We start from the raw sequence: 18,815 nt of genomic DNA, 5'->3' as shown, positions 1-18,815 counted from the left end.
GTTTCCCCCCAGTGCTTTGGAAAAAGCTTCATTAAATCCACTAAATGGCATATTAAATCAAACTTAATGCGGTAAGGAAAAAAACAGAATTGTCTTTCTTTTACATGGGAATAAAAATTTTTCTCCGTGAGTAACCTGTCAAAGCCGTTTCTGAGAAATTCATTGCAGGGCACTTCCAGGGAGGCGCTGTGTGAAGGAAGGGGGCAGTGGAGAGCCTGTCTGTGACCAGCGGTGACAGAACACGCTGTTGGAGGCGAGTGGCGCCGATGCGTGCAGACGCATTCATCCCTCTGTCCTCCTCTCCGGCCGTGCCCGGGACCCCCCACGACAGCAGAAAGGGGGCAGATTCGGTGTGTGATTACGTGGAGTGGTTGGGCAGAAACCGACGCACACAGTTGTTGTAAGGGATCAAAACACGGACCTCTCCCATTCTGGAAGGCAAACAGTTGGAGACGAGAATGTTCAGACAGAATGGCATTGAACTTCCAAAAAAATACGATGAACTCAGAAGCGGCTTTGATGGTTTGAGATCGCAGTAGCCAAGGAATCAACCTACTGGTGTAGCTGATAATCTTGGCGAAACGGAAGGCAGCATTTCCTCCAGCCCGAGGCGGATCAGAAGTGATTCTCTTGTAAAAGGGACCTGCTTCCTTATCTTTAACATCCCATGTGGTCTGCAACGCCCCCTGCCCCTTGTCACCATCCCCAGAATATTGCCCTCCGCCATCCCCCCCAGAAACGAACGCAGGGAGGGAGTCCCGGCTGCTGGAAACACCAGTCCCCGCACGGAGCTCTCCAAGGTGCTCGGAACCCTTCTCACGGATCCCAACTACAAGGTAACGCTCTTCTGGGTTAGGTCTTCGAATCAGACGATCATGGGAACAACGCAGAGTTCCAGCTTTGGCAGAGGTTCCGCACAGCTGGACGCAACCCTCCTGTCTACCGAGCGGCGGCAGGCTGGAGGGACTCGGGGTGTCTGTCGCTGGGGCATCTAACCTGGGTTTGCGTTCGTGGAGTCCAGATGCCTGTTTGACAGGGGCTGCAGCTTGGGTTCCCCGAGACTGGAGCAGGAAGGAAACCCGGGCCGGAGAGAGAAATGGGGAGAGGACCAGCCCCCGGCCCTGCTGGGGACATGTGACACTGATTCTCAAATTCGATGCCCGTGCCCGGGGACCCGGAGACCCTCTGGGGCCCCCGTTGGGTTTTCACAGGCAGGCTAGGGTGTCCGTGGCTCTTGTGAAGCTGGGTGCAGGAGCAGTGGTGGGCGCTCTGCTGGCCCCTTGGTCACACCCACGGTCGGTCACCGCCTTCTCGTGACATGGTCACTTAAGAATGCCCATGAGGAGGCAACACAGAGGATGCCTCTCTCGACCGCAGCCTCCTGGGGCAGACCGTGCCGTGCCCTGCCTGAGGGAGCGGGGTGCTGATGGAGGCCGCCCTGCCGCCCAGGAGAGAGGGTGCTGGTCTCCAGGAGGAATTCTTTCTTGGGCAAGTCTTGGATTTCCGAGATGAACTCGCTGCTTTCGCACGAAGCTTCCTTTCCAATTCAAAGAAAGATGAACGGCCTGCAAGCCAAAGGGTTGCCAGTTCGTTCCCCAGTCAGGGTACATGCCTGGGTTGCAGGCCAGGTCTCCAGTAGGGGGCACTCACGAAGTAACCACACATGGATGTTTTTCTCCCTCTCTTCCTCCCTCACGCCTTCTGTCTCTAAAAATAAATAAAACTTTAAAAGAAGGAAGGAAAGATGAACGCCCCATGACCAGGGTGCCGGTTTTGACTGAGCAGGAAAACTCACCACACACCGTGCGGCTGGAAAGAGTCACCACGTGTCCCCTCACCCTTGCACGGGTCAGGAGTCCAGGCGCGGCTCGCGGGGCTCTGCGGCCTGGCTCTCACGCTCCAGGTGGCCACGCCCGCTTCTGACCTGGCGGCTGCAGAGGGGCCTTCTTCCAGGTGCGGCTGGGTTCCCGGTGGGATGCGGCTGTGGTTGCGGACGGAGGTCCCCATCCCCTCGCTGGCTGTGGGCCCGAGTGGCTCTCTGTCCCTGGAGGTCACTCTCCGTTCCTGCCGTGAGGGGTCTTCCTCCGGTGGCACCTGCCCCCCCAGACCCTCCCCACCCCGGGTAGGTCGGGGCCGCTGAAGACAGTGTCGCTGGTGCCTTCCACGCAGCTGAACCACGCAGCTGAGGGCCCGGGGGTGGGGGGGACAAGTTCACCTGGGGCGGGGGTGGGGATGGGGGGCATCCTGCACGGCCAGGCGCTGCTGGGGCCCTGCAGACAGACCTGCGCTGCTGCACGGAGTCAGATGTCACAGCGGGGTGTTCGGTGACACTTCCTCTGACATAAACGATCGGCAATTATTTCATGAAAAATTACTAGATGATGTGTTTACTGATGAAATTTTAGCTTTTAAGCAAATATTAAAATGTTGGAAAACTAGCATCTCCCTCTATAATCTTTACAACTTTCAAGTACGAAAAGGTTTTTTCTGATGACATGGGGAGTGATACTAACAGATCTTTTAAAAGATATTGCACAAAATCTATTAGATATCGGCAGCAGCAAACACAAATCTGAACGTGTCAGCGAACCAATACTTTTAAAATGGTCCAGGTGTGGGGCCACAGAATCATTCGAGGGGAAAGACCCATTCAAAATGCAGGGCAGATTGATCGATGTTACTATAATTGAGTGTGAAAATTATTTATAGGTTTCAGGCTCCGCATTGCGACTCACTTTTGAGAAACAGCCATCTATTAAGTTCGGTGCTCAAAGATCAATAAAATATTCCTCTACTTGCCAACCCTCTCTCCGTGTGAGCCCTGACGGTCCACACGGATCTCACTGAAAATCGCCACGCACGGCACGCCGGACGCAGGAGGAGACACGAGACCAGCCTCCTCCTTCCAGGCTGATGGATAACACGTTACAAAAATGTAGAATGGTCCACCCTTCGCACTACCTCTTTGTCTTTGCTCATGGAGGATGCAGTATTTTTGTTACTTATGGTAATTTAAGGGGCCGGCCGCCACTCTAAGTGAGCACGTGCTTGGGTGTTGCACACGCGTGCAGGACAGCGGCCGGTCTCCACGCCCCCCGGGCAGGGTGTGCGTGGGGTGGGGGGCCCCCCTTCCATCCGCACTGTGGGCTCTTCCTGTCTCACGTACGGAAATGGGTGTGATGCCAATGGGTGTGTCAGCGTGTAAGGAAGTTCAAGAAGGTGGACCCCCTGCGTGCTGCGGGCAGAAATGGAGATGGCGTCCCTCAGCCGGCCCAGGATGGAACCCCCTACCGTCCACACCTCCACTTCCCGGCGGATACCCAGCACAGAAAGCAGGGGATTGGAAAGGTATTTGCAGTCCATGTTCACAGCCCCCCTGTTCGTAAGCCGGGGGCCGGGGGGGGGGGAGGGAGCAGCTCCAGAGCCCGTGGCAGGATGGAGGCAGACACGAAAGGAAGCCTCTCCCCGCAGTGGGACACTGCCCAGCCGTGAACAGAAGGAAGCGAGGCCACAGGCTGCCACGGGCTAACCCTTGAGGACAGGGCCCTGAGGAAGCTTCGCCAGCGCCGGCGGTCCCCACCGGAGAGCACGGCCCGCCCCCACTGCACGGGCGGGGACGCGAGTGCCCCGTGCTCTGTGGACGGCAGCCGCCGGGAGGTCCCTCGGAGCCGGAGCTCTTAGCCCGATATTACGACAGGTTCAAGAACAACACCATTTCCATTGTGCTGGACATTAAGGAAAACACTCCAGAGACGATAAGGGAAAGTGCTTTTGGCCAGCGTGATGGGCAGAATAATGTGCGGCTTCGGAGCCTCGCTTCCCGCCAAGGGCTGGCGCTTCCTTTATCTTTTCAGCGGGAGACGTTATTTCCAACGTCGAGTCACAGGTAGAGGTGTGCGGAACCCCTGTTACCTGCCGGTCTTTCGCGACACTTCTTAGCTATTCTTTTCAGGGACTTCCCTCCCAGCCCCCCTTGTTTTGGTGCAGATATCAGTGCATAAATGTGCCGTAAGCCCATAAGTGCGTCAGGTTGCCTCTTGGAAGAACTAAGGTGCTTCTGAAAATTAATGACCATAATATCATCATCATGTGTTAACACACAATAAAGCCTTAATATCATCCACCATCCAGCTAGGATTCAAATTTTCCTAGTTATCTCAATGTAATTACTAATCTAATTGGCCACGTAGGACTCAAATAGGGTGTAGGTGTTACAGTGGGTGGGTGTGTCTCTGAAGCGTCCTCCGGAATTGTGCAGTTTCTCTTCCCGCTTCTCGCCTGCTCCACCCACGCTACGATTTATTCATCGAGCGGAATGAGCTACGCACACCCATTGTCAGAGTCCCACTCGTGGACTTTGCTAACCGTGCAGCTGTGAAGGTCTTTTGCGCTCCTCTCTGTCTTTCCAGTGTCCTGAACGTCGTCGGCCAGCTACTCGGGGCCGTCACGGGGGGCGGGGGGAGTCCCCCCCCACCAGTCCTGTCCTCTCCTGGGCAGAGGGGACCTCCTGATTCCCACACTTCTGGGCTGCTGTGGGCCTGGCCAGCTCAGAGCCAAAAAGGAGGGGTCCCATGTGGAGAAGCAGAGAGAGAAAGGGCAGGCGTGAGGAGGGTCACCCTCCGCCAGCGACCACCGGCCTGGGTCTCAGCAGAGGGCGGAGGTGGGCAGAGGGGTCTCGCACATGCGCATCAACAGGGCTTGCAGGTGCGTGCGCCACGAGCTCCGCGGTCCCGGGCAGGCGGGAGAGGCTGCGCCCAGGTCGGACCCTGTGGTGATTTGCCTAGGAAGGGGTTCAGAGCACGCCACCCCGAACAGGCTGCTTTGGCAGTGGGGACGATTTACTAGCTGCGGACCCTGAGAACCGGCGAACGCAGGGAGCGCTGACCCCGAGGGGCAGCATCCAGGGTCTCCCCCGAAGTGTGGCGGTGGTGCCAGGTCCCGTGGAGCTGTCTTTATTTCTTAAGGCTGTGGAGTGAGTTTTCCTTCCCGGGACCATGGGAATTTAACAAAAATAGGGATGACCCGGGAAAGGGCCCGGGAGCGGGTGCTCCTGGCGGAAGCCGCAGGCAGGCTCGGAGGAAGGCTCACCTGGGCGGTTGCCTAGGGAACCGCAGCCTCGGGAGGAGGCCGGCGGGATTGGCGGAGCGCTGTTGCCCGGGGCCGCCCTGCAGGCGCCGGCCGGGCGGGATGCTGCGCTGCGCTCCGGGGAGCGCTTAAACCCTCTCTGCTGGAAGAGGCCTCGAGCCGGCAGTTACCCTTCGGGGACTCCCGTCCCAGGGCCAATAAGCGGAGGAGGCTCCCTTCCCCAGGACGCTCCGAACGGTCTCTCCCCACGAAATTAAAAACGAGCGAGTCATACCCGACCACGTTATCTCTCAGGGCGGCAGTTTAACCGAGGAAGCAGGGAGAGCCACAACCCCGGTGGCGACGCGTGGAAAACGTTCGCTGGAAACCTGTGCGGCTCCTCAGCGCGTCTCAGGGACGGCAGCAGCCTCGTGCTGGGGCCGCCGGCCACGGAGGCTCGGTGTCAGCCACCCCCCCACCCCCCACCCGGCAAGGCCTTGTTAATCAGACTGCCGGTGTGAGCCACGCTCGATCCTGAGTTAGCTGTTTAAAAAACAGAACGCAAACAAGACACAATAAATACCCCGAAGCTTCAGGGACGAAACCCGAGTATCCCAAGGCTTCACCGCAGCGACTGGATGGAAGCCAGGGGCGCGGGGGCCGGAAGGGACCTCTGTGTGCAGGTGTGTGACGTCATTCGGACGCGCGTGGTCCCACCGAGACACGTGTGACCAAGGTCATGTTGTTACTCACGGCGGGGTTCAGGGGCGGGGAATTGTTTAAGGACAAACTTGGTTAGTCGTATGAATGTGTGTCTACATGTGTGAGTTTGTGTGTGTGTGTGTGTGTGTGTACCCAGATACACACACGAGAGTGAATAAGCTCAGAAACTTACACAAGCCTGTGGTGCGGGGGTGCGACCGCCCAGGAGGCCACCGTGGTCTGCACCTACAACAGCTATCGACCAGGGACGCTGATTCCTCGAAATTCTGCCCCATAAATATTTCACGTCCTAGACATGTGTGAAGCCTTAGTAACCTCCCGCCCGCCCCTGGCCACCGGACACAGGGCTGCCCAGAGGGCCAGTTCCCAGGGCCCGAGGTGAAGCTCCAGGCAGGCGTGAGAGCCGGAGACACGCAGGTGGGGGCAGAGACGGGAGCCGCCCCAGCAAGACAGCAAAGCAAAGCCCTGGGGCACAGGACCCTGGTCTGGAGGCACCAAACGTGAAACCACGTTCGTCCCGGATTCCCCCCGGGAAGTCCGGAAGTGCAAGCGCCAGCACAGAGAAGGTCCAGGAAAAGGCTCTGTTTACCGCAGGGAACGGGGGTTGTTCAAAGTGGGGTGTTTTATGTGTCTTGTCCCTGAGCGAACTTTTTACTGTTAATTAATCTTTTTTTGGGGGTGGGCATGACTTTAAATTTTCGAGGAATAAAATTCCTGGTCATCATTTTTAAAATGTGATTTAATTTCTAGAGGAGCAAAGGAGATGACATTGACCTTTCAACTAGAAAAAGCAAAATTTTCTTGGAAGTTCAATGAATTTTATTTCCTGTTACTTTCTTTGTGCGTCTCAATACCCATCTTCTAAACTCCAGTCAAAATGTACAAAGTAGTTTACAGATTTCTTGAACACCTGTTGCTGAAAAAAAACATATAAAGAAGCAAAATAATAAGCTTCCTGCCTAGAAGTAATCAGATTAAAATTAGCTAATGAAATAAGACCTAAAGTGTAATCATCCAAGTGAAAACTTCATTTCACAAGAAACGACTTTGAAAATAGAGTTTCCTGGGCAAAGGAAATTGCAAATCATCTGAGGTTTGAAAAAGTAACATTAGGAAGACTCTGAGGGGTATGATGTATGTTATAAAGTATCCGGTTTCGATCCACACACATCGAGGCCACAGCAGCAGATTTCATAACCAGTTCAGATCAAGGAGTGCGATGTCAGAAAGTCTTGTCAAGTGTGTGGCAATAAAAAACACAGACATTTTCCATGAGGCGGGGTTCAGAGAGGTGGGCACGTTGAAGACCCTCACGAGGTAAGCAGCTGGCGGCCAGCTCCGTTCTTTGGGCAGCGATGGCGTTTTCTCTAAAATCTAGAGAAAGATTGACGGCAGAGCCCTGGTCTATTTTCAGAAAACCCGTAATGAAAATTCTGCACTTTTCCTACTGCCACTGAAGGAATCAAGGAAATACAAAAGAAGTTCCAAGAAATAGAACCCTTTACAAAAAGCTCCTTTGTCCGAGTGAAAGGAAATGCAGTGAAGGTGTTAATTTCTTAAATTTTACATAATCTCAGCCCTCGCAGTAACCGCTGTTTCAAAGGCTTTAGGTCGTCATGTCAATTATTTCAACCGAGTGAGGACTTAGCTCCCAGGGTCCTGAGCCATTTTGTCAATTAAGAGAATTGTAATCCACGTGGAGTTCTCCAAGGAACATTCCAAGAGCGAGGTTTGAAAAGGAGTGTATGGTCCTCACAGGGATATTACCTGTCACGCCCCAGCTCGGGGCAAGGGCTGACCGGCGCAGGCCCGGCTGGGCTGGCTCTGTCTCGGACGCCCACTCTCACCTCCACCGTGCGCCCTGGAAGGTGGTCGTGCAGGGCTCACCCACGTCAACACATGTCTCCAGGTTTCAGTTTCTGAGACTGATGTTGAATTGCCTGCAGCCGTCGGCAGGGGCCCCCGCCGCACCACAGGGAGTGCAGCGGAGTGGGCAGAACCAAGCATTCTTCTGCTTTAGCTGCAGACGGCCAGCTCGGCAAGGCCGGGAGACAGAGGCCACCAGGCCAGGGGGTTTGCAGGGGGCGGCAGAGCCTTACCCCGGGTCCTGTCTGTGGGTTGGAGGAACCGCAGACGCCGAGGAGAAGGTGAGGGGTCACAGTGGACGAGGCAGGGTTTGTCGGGCCAGCGTCTGAGGACAGCTGGGAAAGCGGGGTGCATGCAGCTGAGGGGGTGCCCAGGCGCCCCCAGGAGCGCTGACAGCAGACGATGAGAAGGGACAGTGCTGTCACCTGAGGGTTCACGGGGCTGCGTTTCCTAGTCCGGGTTCCCCAGGCACCGAACACTTCCCGTGACCCGTGACAGTGGTTTCACCCAGTGTCTCCTCAGAAACCGGACTTCGGGGTCCGTGTCTCCCAGTGCCAGCGGGCGGGCGCATCCCGCACCCCTAGGACTCGCACCGCCTGACCTCAGCGCTGGCTCTCTGCGAAACCCTGGATTGCTCGGGGTCGTCGGATCGTGCGGACGGAGATGAAAATGGGAAGTGCCGTCTAGACTCCTCCTGAGCGGGGCCTGCGCACCACCTGCACGGCTGTTCTCCCACGGAGTGTCGTCCACAGGGAGACCGAGTGTCCTTAGCCCCTGAACTGATCCGTGGAGGGGACCTGCGAGGTCTGTGTCCTGTCCGTGAGGTCAAGCCCTGCCCAGGCCTCTGCCTCACCTCTCGTCCCCAGCAACATAGTTCAAGTTCAAGCTCCTTATCATGCAGTCACATGTCGGCCAACACACACTTTTCCGTCACCTGCAAATGTCAACGCTAATTCAGCGTTCTCCAAGTGCTCTTCCCTTGTCCCTTTGTCACCTCTCAGGTGGTCCTTTCAGGCTCAACCGTCCCCTTTCCCCTCCAGCTCCCCGCCCACCCACAGCCCATTCCTGGCCCACTCCGCCGACAGCCCCCTGCCGAGACCGCCGTGTCTCCTGATCTGCCTTCCCGTCCTGTGCCGACCCCCTTTCCACATGGCGAGTCTTCGAGGGCCCGCCATTCATGGAGAGAGGGTGTCTGACTCTGCATTTTGTGTAAATACACACGAGTCTTAACCTGAAGCCCACCCGTGATCCCCGCCCGGGGTCTCAGGCAGACATGAAGTTCATAGACAATGCCCGTGAACTCTAGTGCGGATGGCGAGTCCATAACTCTCATTAACTGTCCAGTGGGGCTTCTGACCCAAGCATACACCGAGAGCTGCTACTAGTCAAATTACAAACTCCTGGAGGCAGAGACAGTGAGTGTGCTGTTAATCATTCTTCTACGGCCAATGCTTGTCATCTGCCAGCTCTGTCTGACTCATATGCTCTTAAAATGCGCATTATCACCACTGGTTGGGTGACCTGCCTGTGCAAAGCCACGGTGTCACTGTCCCACCTGAACGCGCTGATCCAGTGACTGAGAGGACAAGGAACGCAGCTCGTGCATTCTCATGCCACTCGGCTTCCACACGGTTCCCAGGACCTATGCACGGCTCTCCAGGCAGGTCACGCCCTGGGCAAGCCGAAACACAGACGCTCGCTGACCGGGTAGCAGGGGCGGACAGAAGGAGAAGTTCCACTGTGATGACCTGTCCTCCCTGCCAATGTCGGACAGCACTGGAGGGCGCCCTCCGGAAATGCCACCGTACAGGGTGGCCCTTTAAGTCACAAGGCGCAGGCTGCCCACAAGAGGCGAATGTGAACATTTAGCAAATACACTCGAAGCAAGCACAGCCGGTGCATCTGACCGACTCAGCTGCCACAGGAGAGAAGCAGCTGAAAAATGATGACAGCCAGGGGTCCCTAACCCGAACGCCAGAATAATTTGTTTTATCTCATAAATAAAAAATGCAGCAAGACAAATTCACCAAGGGGATAATAACCCTCCTAAGCTTTTTGTATTCTTCAAGCATGAGAACATAACAGCCACCTGCTGTGGCCACATATTAATCTGTTTTAAATGGCCGTCATTTACGGAGTGACACTGTTGGCGCCCAACCAGCCAGTGTGGATCTCAGACATGCAGAAGTCTGGAGAAAGGGAGGGTTTTAGTTTCAGTGGTTCTGTATATAATGGCCCAGGTTTATCACGTATTAATTTTTTAAATGCAATTTTTAAATAAATCAATGCGTGAACACACATTGGACCACGAGTCTGGAACGAGCTCAGGAAGATCGCTTGCTCCATTAGGCTGCCTCGAGGTGAGGCGCCCAGCTGTTAATTTCACATCCCTAACGACCGTAATCGCGTGCTTTCCTCAAGACATATGTTCTCCTGCTTCGGCGTTGGTAAGAAATCACCTCGAGTGTCTAGTCACAAAATTGCCCCTGACACACAGCGCACCCTCCGAGGGCGCGTTACCCCCTGAAACACAAGGGTCTTCTCTGGCAGGCAGCACGCAGCTATTCAGAGTGAACTGCTACCTTGATGGGTTCTGAACACGCCGAGACACACACGGAAGCGCACCCTGCGTTACCGCCTCCTGCAGGGCGGGCAGGGGCAGCCCACGGAGTCCTCACTGCGCAGCTCGCCCGGGGCTCGGCGTGGTGCAGAAGGTGAGGTTTGGGGGACAGAGGGGTTCCGTCGAATGGGAACCCCAGCACTGGGCGTCCCGCCCTGAGCCGGCCCCAGCCCTGCAGGCAGGTGGCCCCTGGGAGCTGTGCCCAGTTGCACTGCACTGGTCCCCCCAGCTCAGCTGTGCCCCCCGCCTTGGGGGCTGGACACCACGAATGGCCAGGGTCCGGGAGGAGGACGCAAGCGCCCCAGGCAGGCCTGTGCACTGGCGTGTGGATCAGGTGCGCCCTCCCTCGGCGGAGGAGGGGGTGCTCCTGTGTAGAGGTGTGACCCAGACAGCCAGTGCAGCTGGCGGGGGTGCTCCTTGGGGACCGGACAACTTCCTCTCCAGGCACAGCCTCAGAGGCCGAGCCTTCGGCTTAAAACCAACGCAGTCAGCCCGTGGGGACCCCCAGTCCCCAGCCCGTGCACACACAGGTGCCGCAGGACTGCCTCGTGCGGCGGGGACTGTCCCCCAGCTGTGGTCAGATCCAGGCCTCTGCGAGCTCCAGGGTCTGAGCCCCGGACGCTCCTGCAGGGGGCGCTGTCTCCGCCGTCCCAAATGTTTCCCACGCGGGCCAGGGGGACGGGCCACGTCTCCCGTCTCTCCCTGCCTCCCCAGGGGTCGCGGCCTCTGCCCTCACGCTGCCCTTTACTTACTTACATGCATCTGCACAGATTCACACACGCGGTCACCCATTCACACGCGTTGGGGACAGTGCGTCACGGCGGCCCCACCTGTGACCTCGCCGGCCTCCGCCGCGGCCTCCCGCACCTCCCAGGCGCCGCGGGGAAAGCGGACGGAGCCGCCAGGGGCTCCCAGCTGCCTTGGAGCGCTGCTCGTGTGAACCCGGAGGTTTCACTCGTGCAAGATAAGTCCCTGCTGCTCACAGGAGGGTGCCGTGACTGGACAGAGGCGGGCAGCTCGCCCATCGGGGGAGGAAACGGAGCGGGAAAGGATGACACGGAGCTGCAATATTCACGTCGTGGCCCTGCGGGGGCTGGGCCGTGTGGGCGGCTGCCCGGCTCCCCGCGCCCTCGGCGCCCGAGCGCCCGGCCTCCCCGGAGGAACCGGACCTGCCGCAGCGCCGGGGCACGGTGGAGGAGCCTCTGGGTGTTTTTGTCTGGCCCCGTGGGCAAGAAAGCTTTTCTAAAAACGTGTCATTTTGGGGGGAAGCGAATTGTGCTGACCATGCTTCAGAACTCCACTTTTTAAATGGAAATGTACAGACACACCCGGCCCCCCCTCTCGGGAACAGACGCCCCGTAAACAGCCGGCTCTGCGAATCCCTGCGCCCCACTCCCGCGCGCCCCCCGGTGGGCGCGTCTGCGTCCGGCTCCTCCGCTCAGTTCCGTGTGAGCCTGCGAGAGTCCCTCCCGTTGCTGCGTGCGGGCCCAGCTGGTCTTTCCCCAATTTTTAGTTTACCTGTCGTTAGAACAGACACAGCGTTTCCGTGGACTTGGGCCAGGAGGATCCGCGGCCTGGGGGCGGGGACCCAGGGGGCGATGGGCGCTCTCACACCCGCGCAGCCTGCAAAGCGGCCCGCGCGCCCCCTTTCGTGTACGAGCCGTCCGCAGCGACTCGGGAGGCAGGCGGCATAATTCTCATCTCACCGGGCGAGGGGCAAGGAGACGCACCGGGCGGAAAGGGTGCTGGCGAATACGTAAGTCGTTAACGAAGACGTGGAGGCCGGGAGTCGGCGACCCGCAGCCCAGGCCCCAGACCGGCGGCTTCTCTGAGTCGTTCACGGTGCAGGCGCCGGCGCCGGAGTGGGCGCTCCGCGCGCCCTTGGGGCCCGAGGGAAGGTCTCGGGAGTGTCTAGGGAAAGCGGCGTGTGTTTCTGATCTGAGTGAATTCACATCGACTAATACCTCTCTTTCTTTTAGAGGCTTAGAGGTTTTTTGGGACTGATTCAAGGCTATAAGGCAGGGTTTTGCGAATTCATTCGGATCCACCCAGAACTTGACCTAAAGGTGCCCTGGGTGGAGGGAGAGCGGACGGCGTCCACTGCCCGAGAGTGCGCCAGAGCGCCACCTGCAGGGTTCCCGCGGGTTCTGCTGCATGGTCCCCGGGCCTTGGGCAGCCTAGGCGGAGATTCCCTTCCGTTCTTCAAGGTACAGTAACCGAGTGCCTTCCAGGTTCCAGCTCGCTGCCCTCGCGGTTCTGCAGAGGTGCGTTCTAAAGGGGGAGAGGGACACCCCCTGTCGTCCCGGGGGCCAGGCGTCTCCGACCCCTCTGAGGCCGAGCTTGGGCAGCGGCACCTCGGGTCGCCGACGGTGGGAGCACTCGGGACTGGGGAATGCATCCGCTATACCCAAATTCAAGCTAACCGGGAAGATAAAGCCCCTGGTTTCCCAAAACACATTTTTAACAACATGCAGGTCTTCATTTTCCACGAAGGTCTTCATTTTAAATAAAAGGGGACATCAATGGCCATACAGAACCCTCGCCTAACAGGAAAGCTAATTATTTGCGTCAACCCAAGATTAAAATCCACGGTCAGGTTTTCCCTTGATTTACGAGACAGGGCGTTCTCCCTATGAATGGGAAATTCACTACCCGCACTTTCAAGGTGATTTATCAGTTACAGAAATCCACGTGAAGATCGTATTTCTACAAATAGCCAGGGAGACGTATGTAAAACTGGGGCTCAGCATGCAGACAGGCTGCTTCTGAGTGAGGTGGCACCTTGTGGGTCAGGACTAATTTATATTTAAGAAACCCGTCTCGAAGACGTCGAAAATGCCCCAATGACAAACTGGCGCTAACAAGGTGATTACTTAATTATAATTAATGAGGGAGGCAACCATATAAAGAATGGGCTCAATTTCAGCTGATTTGAAAAAAAATGGAGTGCCCTCCATAAATCTGTTGTACCCCGAGAGCTCGATGTGGACGCAGATACTGCAAATCCATCCAGTGGCTCTTCCTGCATTTGCTAGCTGCTTTTGAGCGTGACGCAGTTTTAAAAGTGAGCGTATTTCAGGAGGAGCAACTGCAAAGCCCGCATTGCTGTCAATAAACCTTTACGACTACTTTTGGCACAATTTGTTGGGGCGGTTGAGGAGATAAGAGCCAGAGAAGAAAGGGCAAGTACCGGGGAATAAAGAACGCAGAGATAAAAGCCGGAAGCATCCAGAAACAGGAGGAAGATGTTTTGTGGTGTGGTTGTTTATCTGGCCAAGTTAAAAAAAGACTGCGTTCCTTGCTTTTCGGAGCTGTGACTCAGTGTAGCCACGGCCCTGTCAGGACAGAGCGGCCGTTTCCGGGAGAGAGGCTATCAGAGGGCTGGGTCAGCGTCCTGGGGGCCCAGGGGAGTTTGCCTAGGGACCCCACACGGTTTGCAGCCTGTATTTTCTCCCAGTGCCACACATGGAATTTTTACATCCTCACGAGCAACCACCAGTGATAAACGCGGCTACAATGACGTTAAAATGGCAGCGACCATAGACATGTGTATTTCCTAAACGAGGCCCCCTTCTCCTCCAAAGAACCCCAAATTCAGATTCCTGGGCGGAATGTTTGCATAGATATTGAAATGGCATTTGGGAAATACTTTGTAAATCTTCACGACTATTGTTACTGTTGTTTGGGTTGGTTTTCTAGATCTGGGCTTTTGTTATTTTTATTTTTTGCAGCTGCCGCTGGTAATAGCAACAGTATTTCCTTTTCCCTCATTTTATCCCGTTGAAACAAAAGCGCAGCACCAGCTGGGGCCGGTGGTGTTCAGTGTCCGATGCAGGCAAGAGAGACAAAGGAGTCATGAGCTTTTCCTGTGAAACCCCAAAGGTTTCCCAGCCAGCACCCCGGGATAAACACCGGAGGCCTCCTGGTTGCGCGAAGCAGGCAGCAACTTGCACAGACATGGTCAGTGGGAGGCTGGTGGGGACTCAGAGAGGCCCGACTCACCAAGTGGCCTTGGAGTTGAACTTCAAAGGGGCTCTGTCTCCTGCCTTCTGCGGCCCTCAGGCATGTTCTGTGTTGGGGCAGGGGCTGTAGCTTCCTGTCGTGGGCGGAGGCTCTGCCCTGGGGAGCCACCACGGTCGATGTGATTAAGACCTTCCTGCCTGGAATTACCACCCTCCTGGGGAGCAACCTGGGCCTTCTTTGGAGTATTTCCTGTCAACGCCCCGTTGCTCTCCATGGGGTCAGTTTTCCGGGTGACCCCAGCCTTGTGTGTTCAGCCTGCTGGGGTGTGGGCTGAAGGCCGATGCCCCCCACACAGCGAGGCTGGCATGATGCCGGTGAAAAATCCGTGGCCCACAGCCCTCTCACCCCGTGGCCTTGAGCTGAACTTCCGAGTGAGCCTGCACAGCTTTCCCGATTGATTGCTGCTCAGCCCTGTCTACACCACATTAAGTTTGACATCTTTTTATTTCCTTGGGCTTATGGGCAAATGTTTCTGCTCACCACTTCAATTATATATATGTTCTTTTTAAAATCAATGGCTCACACATTTAAGCTCCTGCAATTTTCCGTCAGCTGGTACGCTTCTTGTATCTACCGATTTCTAGCGCCTTCAACTCCGATGTTCTCCCTTTCGCCTTTCTGGCAATCACCCGCACCCACGCTGGTTGCTCTGGTCAGGCGTCCAGGGTGACCCCTAGAGATTCTTCTGTGGTTCTGCTCCAATCAAATCACCGGGGCCCTTGGAGACGACCAATCGGTGCTTCAGAAGCCACTCCACTCACTGGATTCGCCCACCTCATCCTGTGGCCAGTCGACTGGCATCTCAGTATCGGCTTGTGATTCAGGTCGGTTTGCAGGACCGTTACTAAACTCTCCCCGGGCGGTGGGCGCGGTTTCTGTTTGGGCTCCGCCTTTCACGGGAGTTGCTTACAAACAGTCCTTCCGGCCTCCTAGTGTGCGGGGCGTGGGGTGTGTTTAACGTTCTCATGTGGGGCCCTGGCCGCACATGTCGGAGAGTGCAGGCTCCAAGCTGACATCCTCCGGGTCGTGTTTCGGGGACACACGGGAAGTTTGCCTGGGAGACTAGCCCACTTTCTAGAGCAGTCACACAACTTCCATTTGCAAGTGAAAGTGCAGCTGCTTTCAATGGCCCTCTTAATAGATGGGATTCTTTCCGTGGTATTGATACGGTTATTGATTATCAGACACATGTAGGGAACGATACAGCCCTGTACAGGCATAAACATGAGGAACGAGACACAAAGAGACGGTTTCAGGGCCAACCCCACGTACGACCGACTGCAGACGCCCCCTCGGCGTTCTTGCTTTGAGGTTCTTTACACGTGAATCGCTAACTCAGGCAACTGGGCGTGTGTAGTGCACGTTTTGGAACAAAAGTGATAGGATGGGGTACTTACCCATTTTCATGCAAACTATATGCTAGGCCATTCTTAAGATATGGGTAAAAAATAACCACAGCACTGGGATATTTACCCAGGTATGGAAATTAAAGGTTAGGGGTATGGAAATTAAAATGAATGCTAATCAATGTGTATTGATTCAAACTTCGCAAAATTCCAGCAAAATAAGAAAAACCTACCGCGTACATCATGGTAACAACCCTGTGCTAAACTGCTAGTGTTTAACTGTAGCATTTCTAACGATAACTGTTCACAAAGGGACAGAAAGTATTTTCAAGCTTGTATCACTTGTCCCGTTTTTGGCCCGAGAATCCCAAAATTTCAGGACTGGAAAGGACCAACGGGTCGTCTGCTATTTTTCTTTTTCCTTACAAGGTGGAGCGTCCTTACCTTGAAACTGAGCGTTGAACCCCTTGCGCCGATGGTTGCTGTCCGACGTGAAGTGCAGCCGCAGCCAGTTCTTGCTGCTGATGACCGGAGAGGGCAGGTTCATGCCGGTCAGCCTGCGGAGGGGGAGGAAGAGCAGACGCCCGTGAACCCAGAGCGCGCACGCCCCGCCTCAGAGCCGCCTCCCAGTGGCCCGCGCAGCCTCCGCTTGGAGACGCTGCAGACACAGGCCGCTGGTGGCTGCGTTTACCCCTCCGGGAGGTTCCCTCCCCCACCCGCAGATTCTGTGTTTACTCTCGACGGCAGGAAGGCTCTCACAAATGTCTGACATTTTGATGCTTCTTCATTAGTGATCCACAAATGAGAAAATGGCCTTTTCATTTCCTTTTTTCTCCCCATCGGAACCTCAATCATAATGAATTCTAGGAGGTAAAGAAACTGGAAAATGATAAAATTCTGCCCTTTACGATTTGAGCCCTGGGTGACGCTCCCACCGGAAGTGGACTCACATAAACCATCTTCACGCCTGATAAGTACTACACCGGGTGCTGAGCACCACGCCCCACAGTTCACGGCGGGGCCTCTCCCACTGCCGTGACGGTGGGGGGGGGGGGTCTGTGAGGTTGGTGACAAGAGCTGGCAGACATTCAAAAACAATTTTTTAACCCTCACCCGAGGATATGTTTGTTGATTTTAGAGAGGGGGGAAGGACATCAACGTGATAGAGAAACATCCGTTGATCGATTGCCTCTCTTACACACCTCAACCGGACATGGAACCCACAACCCAGGCATGTGCCCTGGCTGGGAATCAAACCCGCAACCCCTTTGTGTATGGGACGACGCTCCAACCAACGGTGCCCACACGGCCAGCGCAAGAACTAGCAGAGACTGGAAACCAGGTAAAGTTGCCTTGGAGGAAAAGAGCATCTTCAACACAGTGGAACCTTCCCAACATCAGCCAGGATCGATCCTGGTCCAGCCGTTTAGAAAAAGATCCGCCCACTCCACAAACGGGGTAGCCTAGTTGTCAGAAAATAAAGCCCAGCCATTCACGTCCTGCTATTGGGCACCAAGGAGTCGGTGCCTCCTCAGGGGGCGAGGGGCCGGCCGGGAGGGGCACCTCCATGCTGCCCCCTGGTGGGCAGTGTGACCGCCCCTGGGCTGGGACGGGGGGGCAGACCACGGGGGACGCACTCGTGCTGGCCGAGTCTCTGTGTAGCCCGGCGGTCTTCCTGAACCTCAGTTTCCCCGTCTGTGACCTGGACTCGAAAACGCTTCCCTGGGAGCGGTCGCTCAGATGTGCGAGTGTAAAGCTCCCTGAAGCACATTTCTGATGTTCCTAACGTGTGGCCTGGTGTCACGCCACTAGCTGGCATCTCTGCCCACACACCTGTTTTCAAGGTGATGCTGGTGAGTGCAGACGGTGTGTAAGGTGTGGAGCAGGCGGCTGTCGCTGAGCCCTGGGGCGCCTGCCCTGCGTGGGCTGGGCGGGAGGGAGAGCACATTCCTGTCCCAGGACCCCGGGGCCGGGCGGCTGGGAGGAGCCCGTCCCTTCTCCTCCACCACCCAAGAAGCAGCAGCACCAAACAGAGGCGTGGCCGAGCTTTCCCGTGTCAGGTTTAGAAACGAGCAGTATCCATTTGAAGTTCAAAGCCAGACCTTGACTGTGACCAATCGTGACGGTGTTAATACCCCTGTTGGAAATAATCTTGTGTAGGAGGAACGGGCTCCTCAGAGCTGCCTGCTTGCTGGGGCTTATGTGTGGTGCCGACTGGTTCCAAAAACCGTTTTCTCACTCTAGGGTTTTGTTACAGAGCTCCCTGCCCCCCTTTTGTCCTGGGGAGATTATGTTACAAATTCCGTTAGAAACGGGTCACCTGCGTCTTTGCCTGATGCCGACAATGGCCGAGAGGAGCAAATTCTGGATTCAGCAGCCCAGCCCTTGCAGCTCGCCCGTGTTTTACGGAGGGAAACACCAGCACTGGAATCCCTGGAAGGACTGCAGCTGCAAGGGGCCGGAGAGGAATGTTTCGGGGGTTTTTGCCACAGTTTGCTCAGCCACTCAGCCCCACCCTCTGCAAGCCCCGCCCCCGAGTGGGTGTGGTTGGGTTTCAGAACATTTTACTTATCTACACTGAAATCTGCATTTTTTATTTTTTCTAGGCTACATAATCCTTTCTTCCGATTTTTTTTTCTTTTGACCCTTCACCAAGGTAAAGTTCATTCTTAGCTCATGGGCCAGGCTTGCTGACCCTGCTGCAGCAGGAGCGAGGCGGTTTGTGAAAATGCTGGGCGGGAAGACGACTGGGTGGCGTGCCTCGGTGCACTTTGGTAACTAAAGTTTCGCCAAGTACACGACTCCTGTACAGTCCGTTGGCCCTTCACTGCCAACCGATCGGAAGACAGCTGACTAAACACGAACCAGCGGGGGACAGTGTGGGTTTACTGAGCACATGGACGGTGCAGATAAGGCTCAGATGTAAAGAGTTGGCGGGACCCCCGGGAAGCCAGGCCTCCCGTGGATTCCTGACCCCAGAGCCCGTGGCTACTTCCCCTCCCAAGGCCACAGGCTGCTGCTCTGTGGGTGGGACAGAGTCACAGATCTTGAGATGGAGGGACTTCCCTGGCTTATCTGGCCGTCCAGTGCAATCAGAAAGATCCGTCACGGTGGAAGACGGGGGCAGAGGAGGAGAGGCAGAGGGAGCAGAAGGGACCTAAGGAAGGAGGGCT

The 18,815-nt window shown here is 56.0% G+C and overlaps 1 protein-coding gene across 1 annotated transcript in view; it reads right to left on the bottom strand.

Annotated features, from left to right (window-relative positions):
* Window positions 1-18,815, bottom strand: part of LOC114508849 (CUB and sushi domain-containing protein 1) — a 416,019-nt gene that overhangs the window by 277,686 nt on the left and 119,518 nt on the right. Inside the window, exon 7 of the mRNA XM_036011116.1 lies at window positions 16,087-16,199. Within this exon, the coding sequence (XP_035867009.1) occupies window positions 16,087-16,199 (113 nt within the window). The remainder of the gene's footprint in view (window positions 1-16,086; window positions 16,200-18,815) is intronic.

Source organism: Phyllostomus discolor, chromosome 11 (genome assembly GCF_004126475.2).
Source record: "Phyllostomus discolor isolate MPI-MPIP mPhyDis1 chromosome 11, mPhyDis1.pri.v3, whole genome shotgun sequence".
Classification (NCBI taxonomy): domain Eukaryota; kingdom Metazoa; phylum Chordata; class Mammalia; order Chiroptera; family Phyllostomidae; genus Phyllostomus; species Phyllostomus discolor.
Note: the sequence above shows the minus strand (reverse complement) of the source record. Positions and strands in the feature narration are given on the sequence as shown.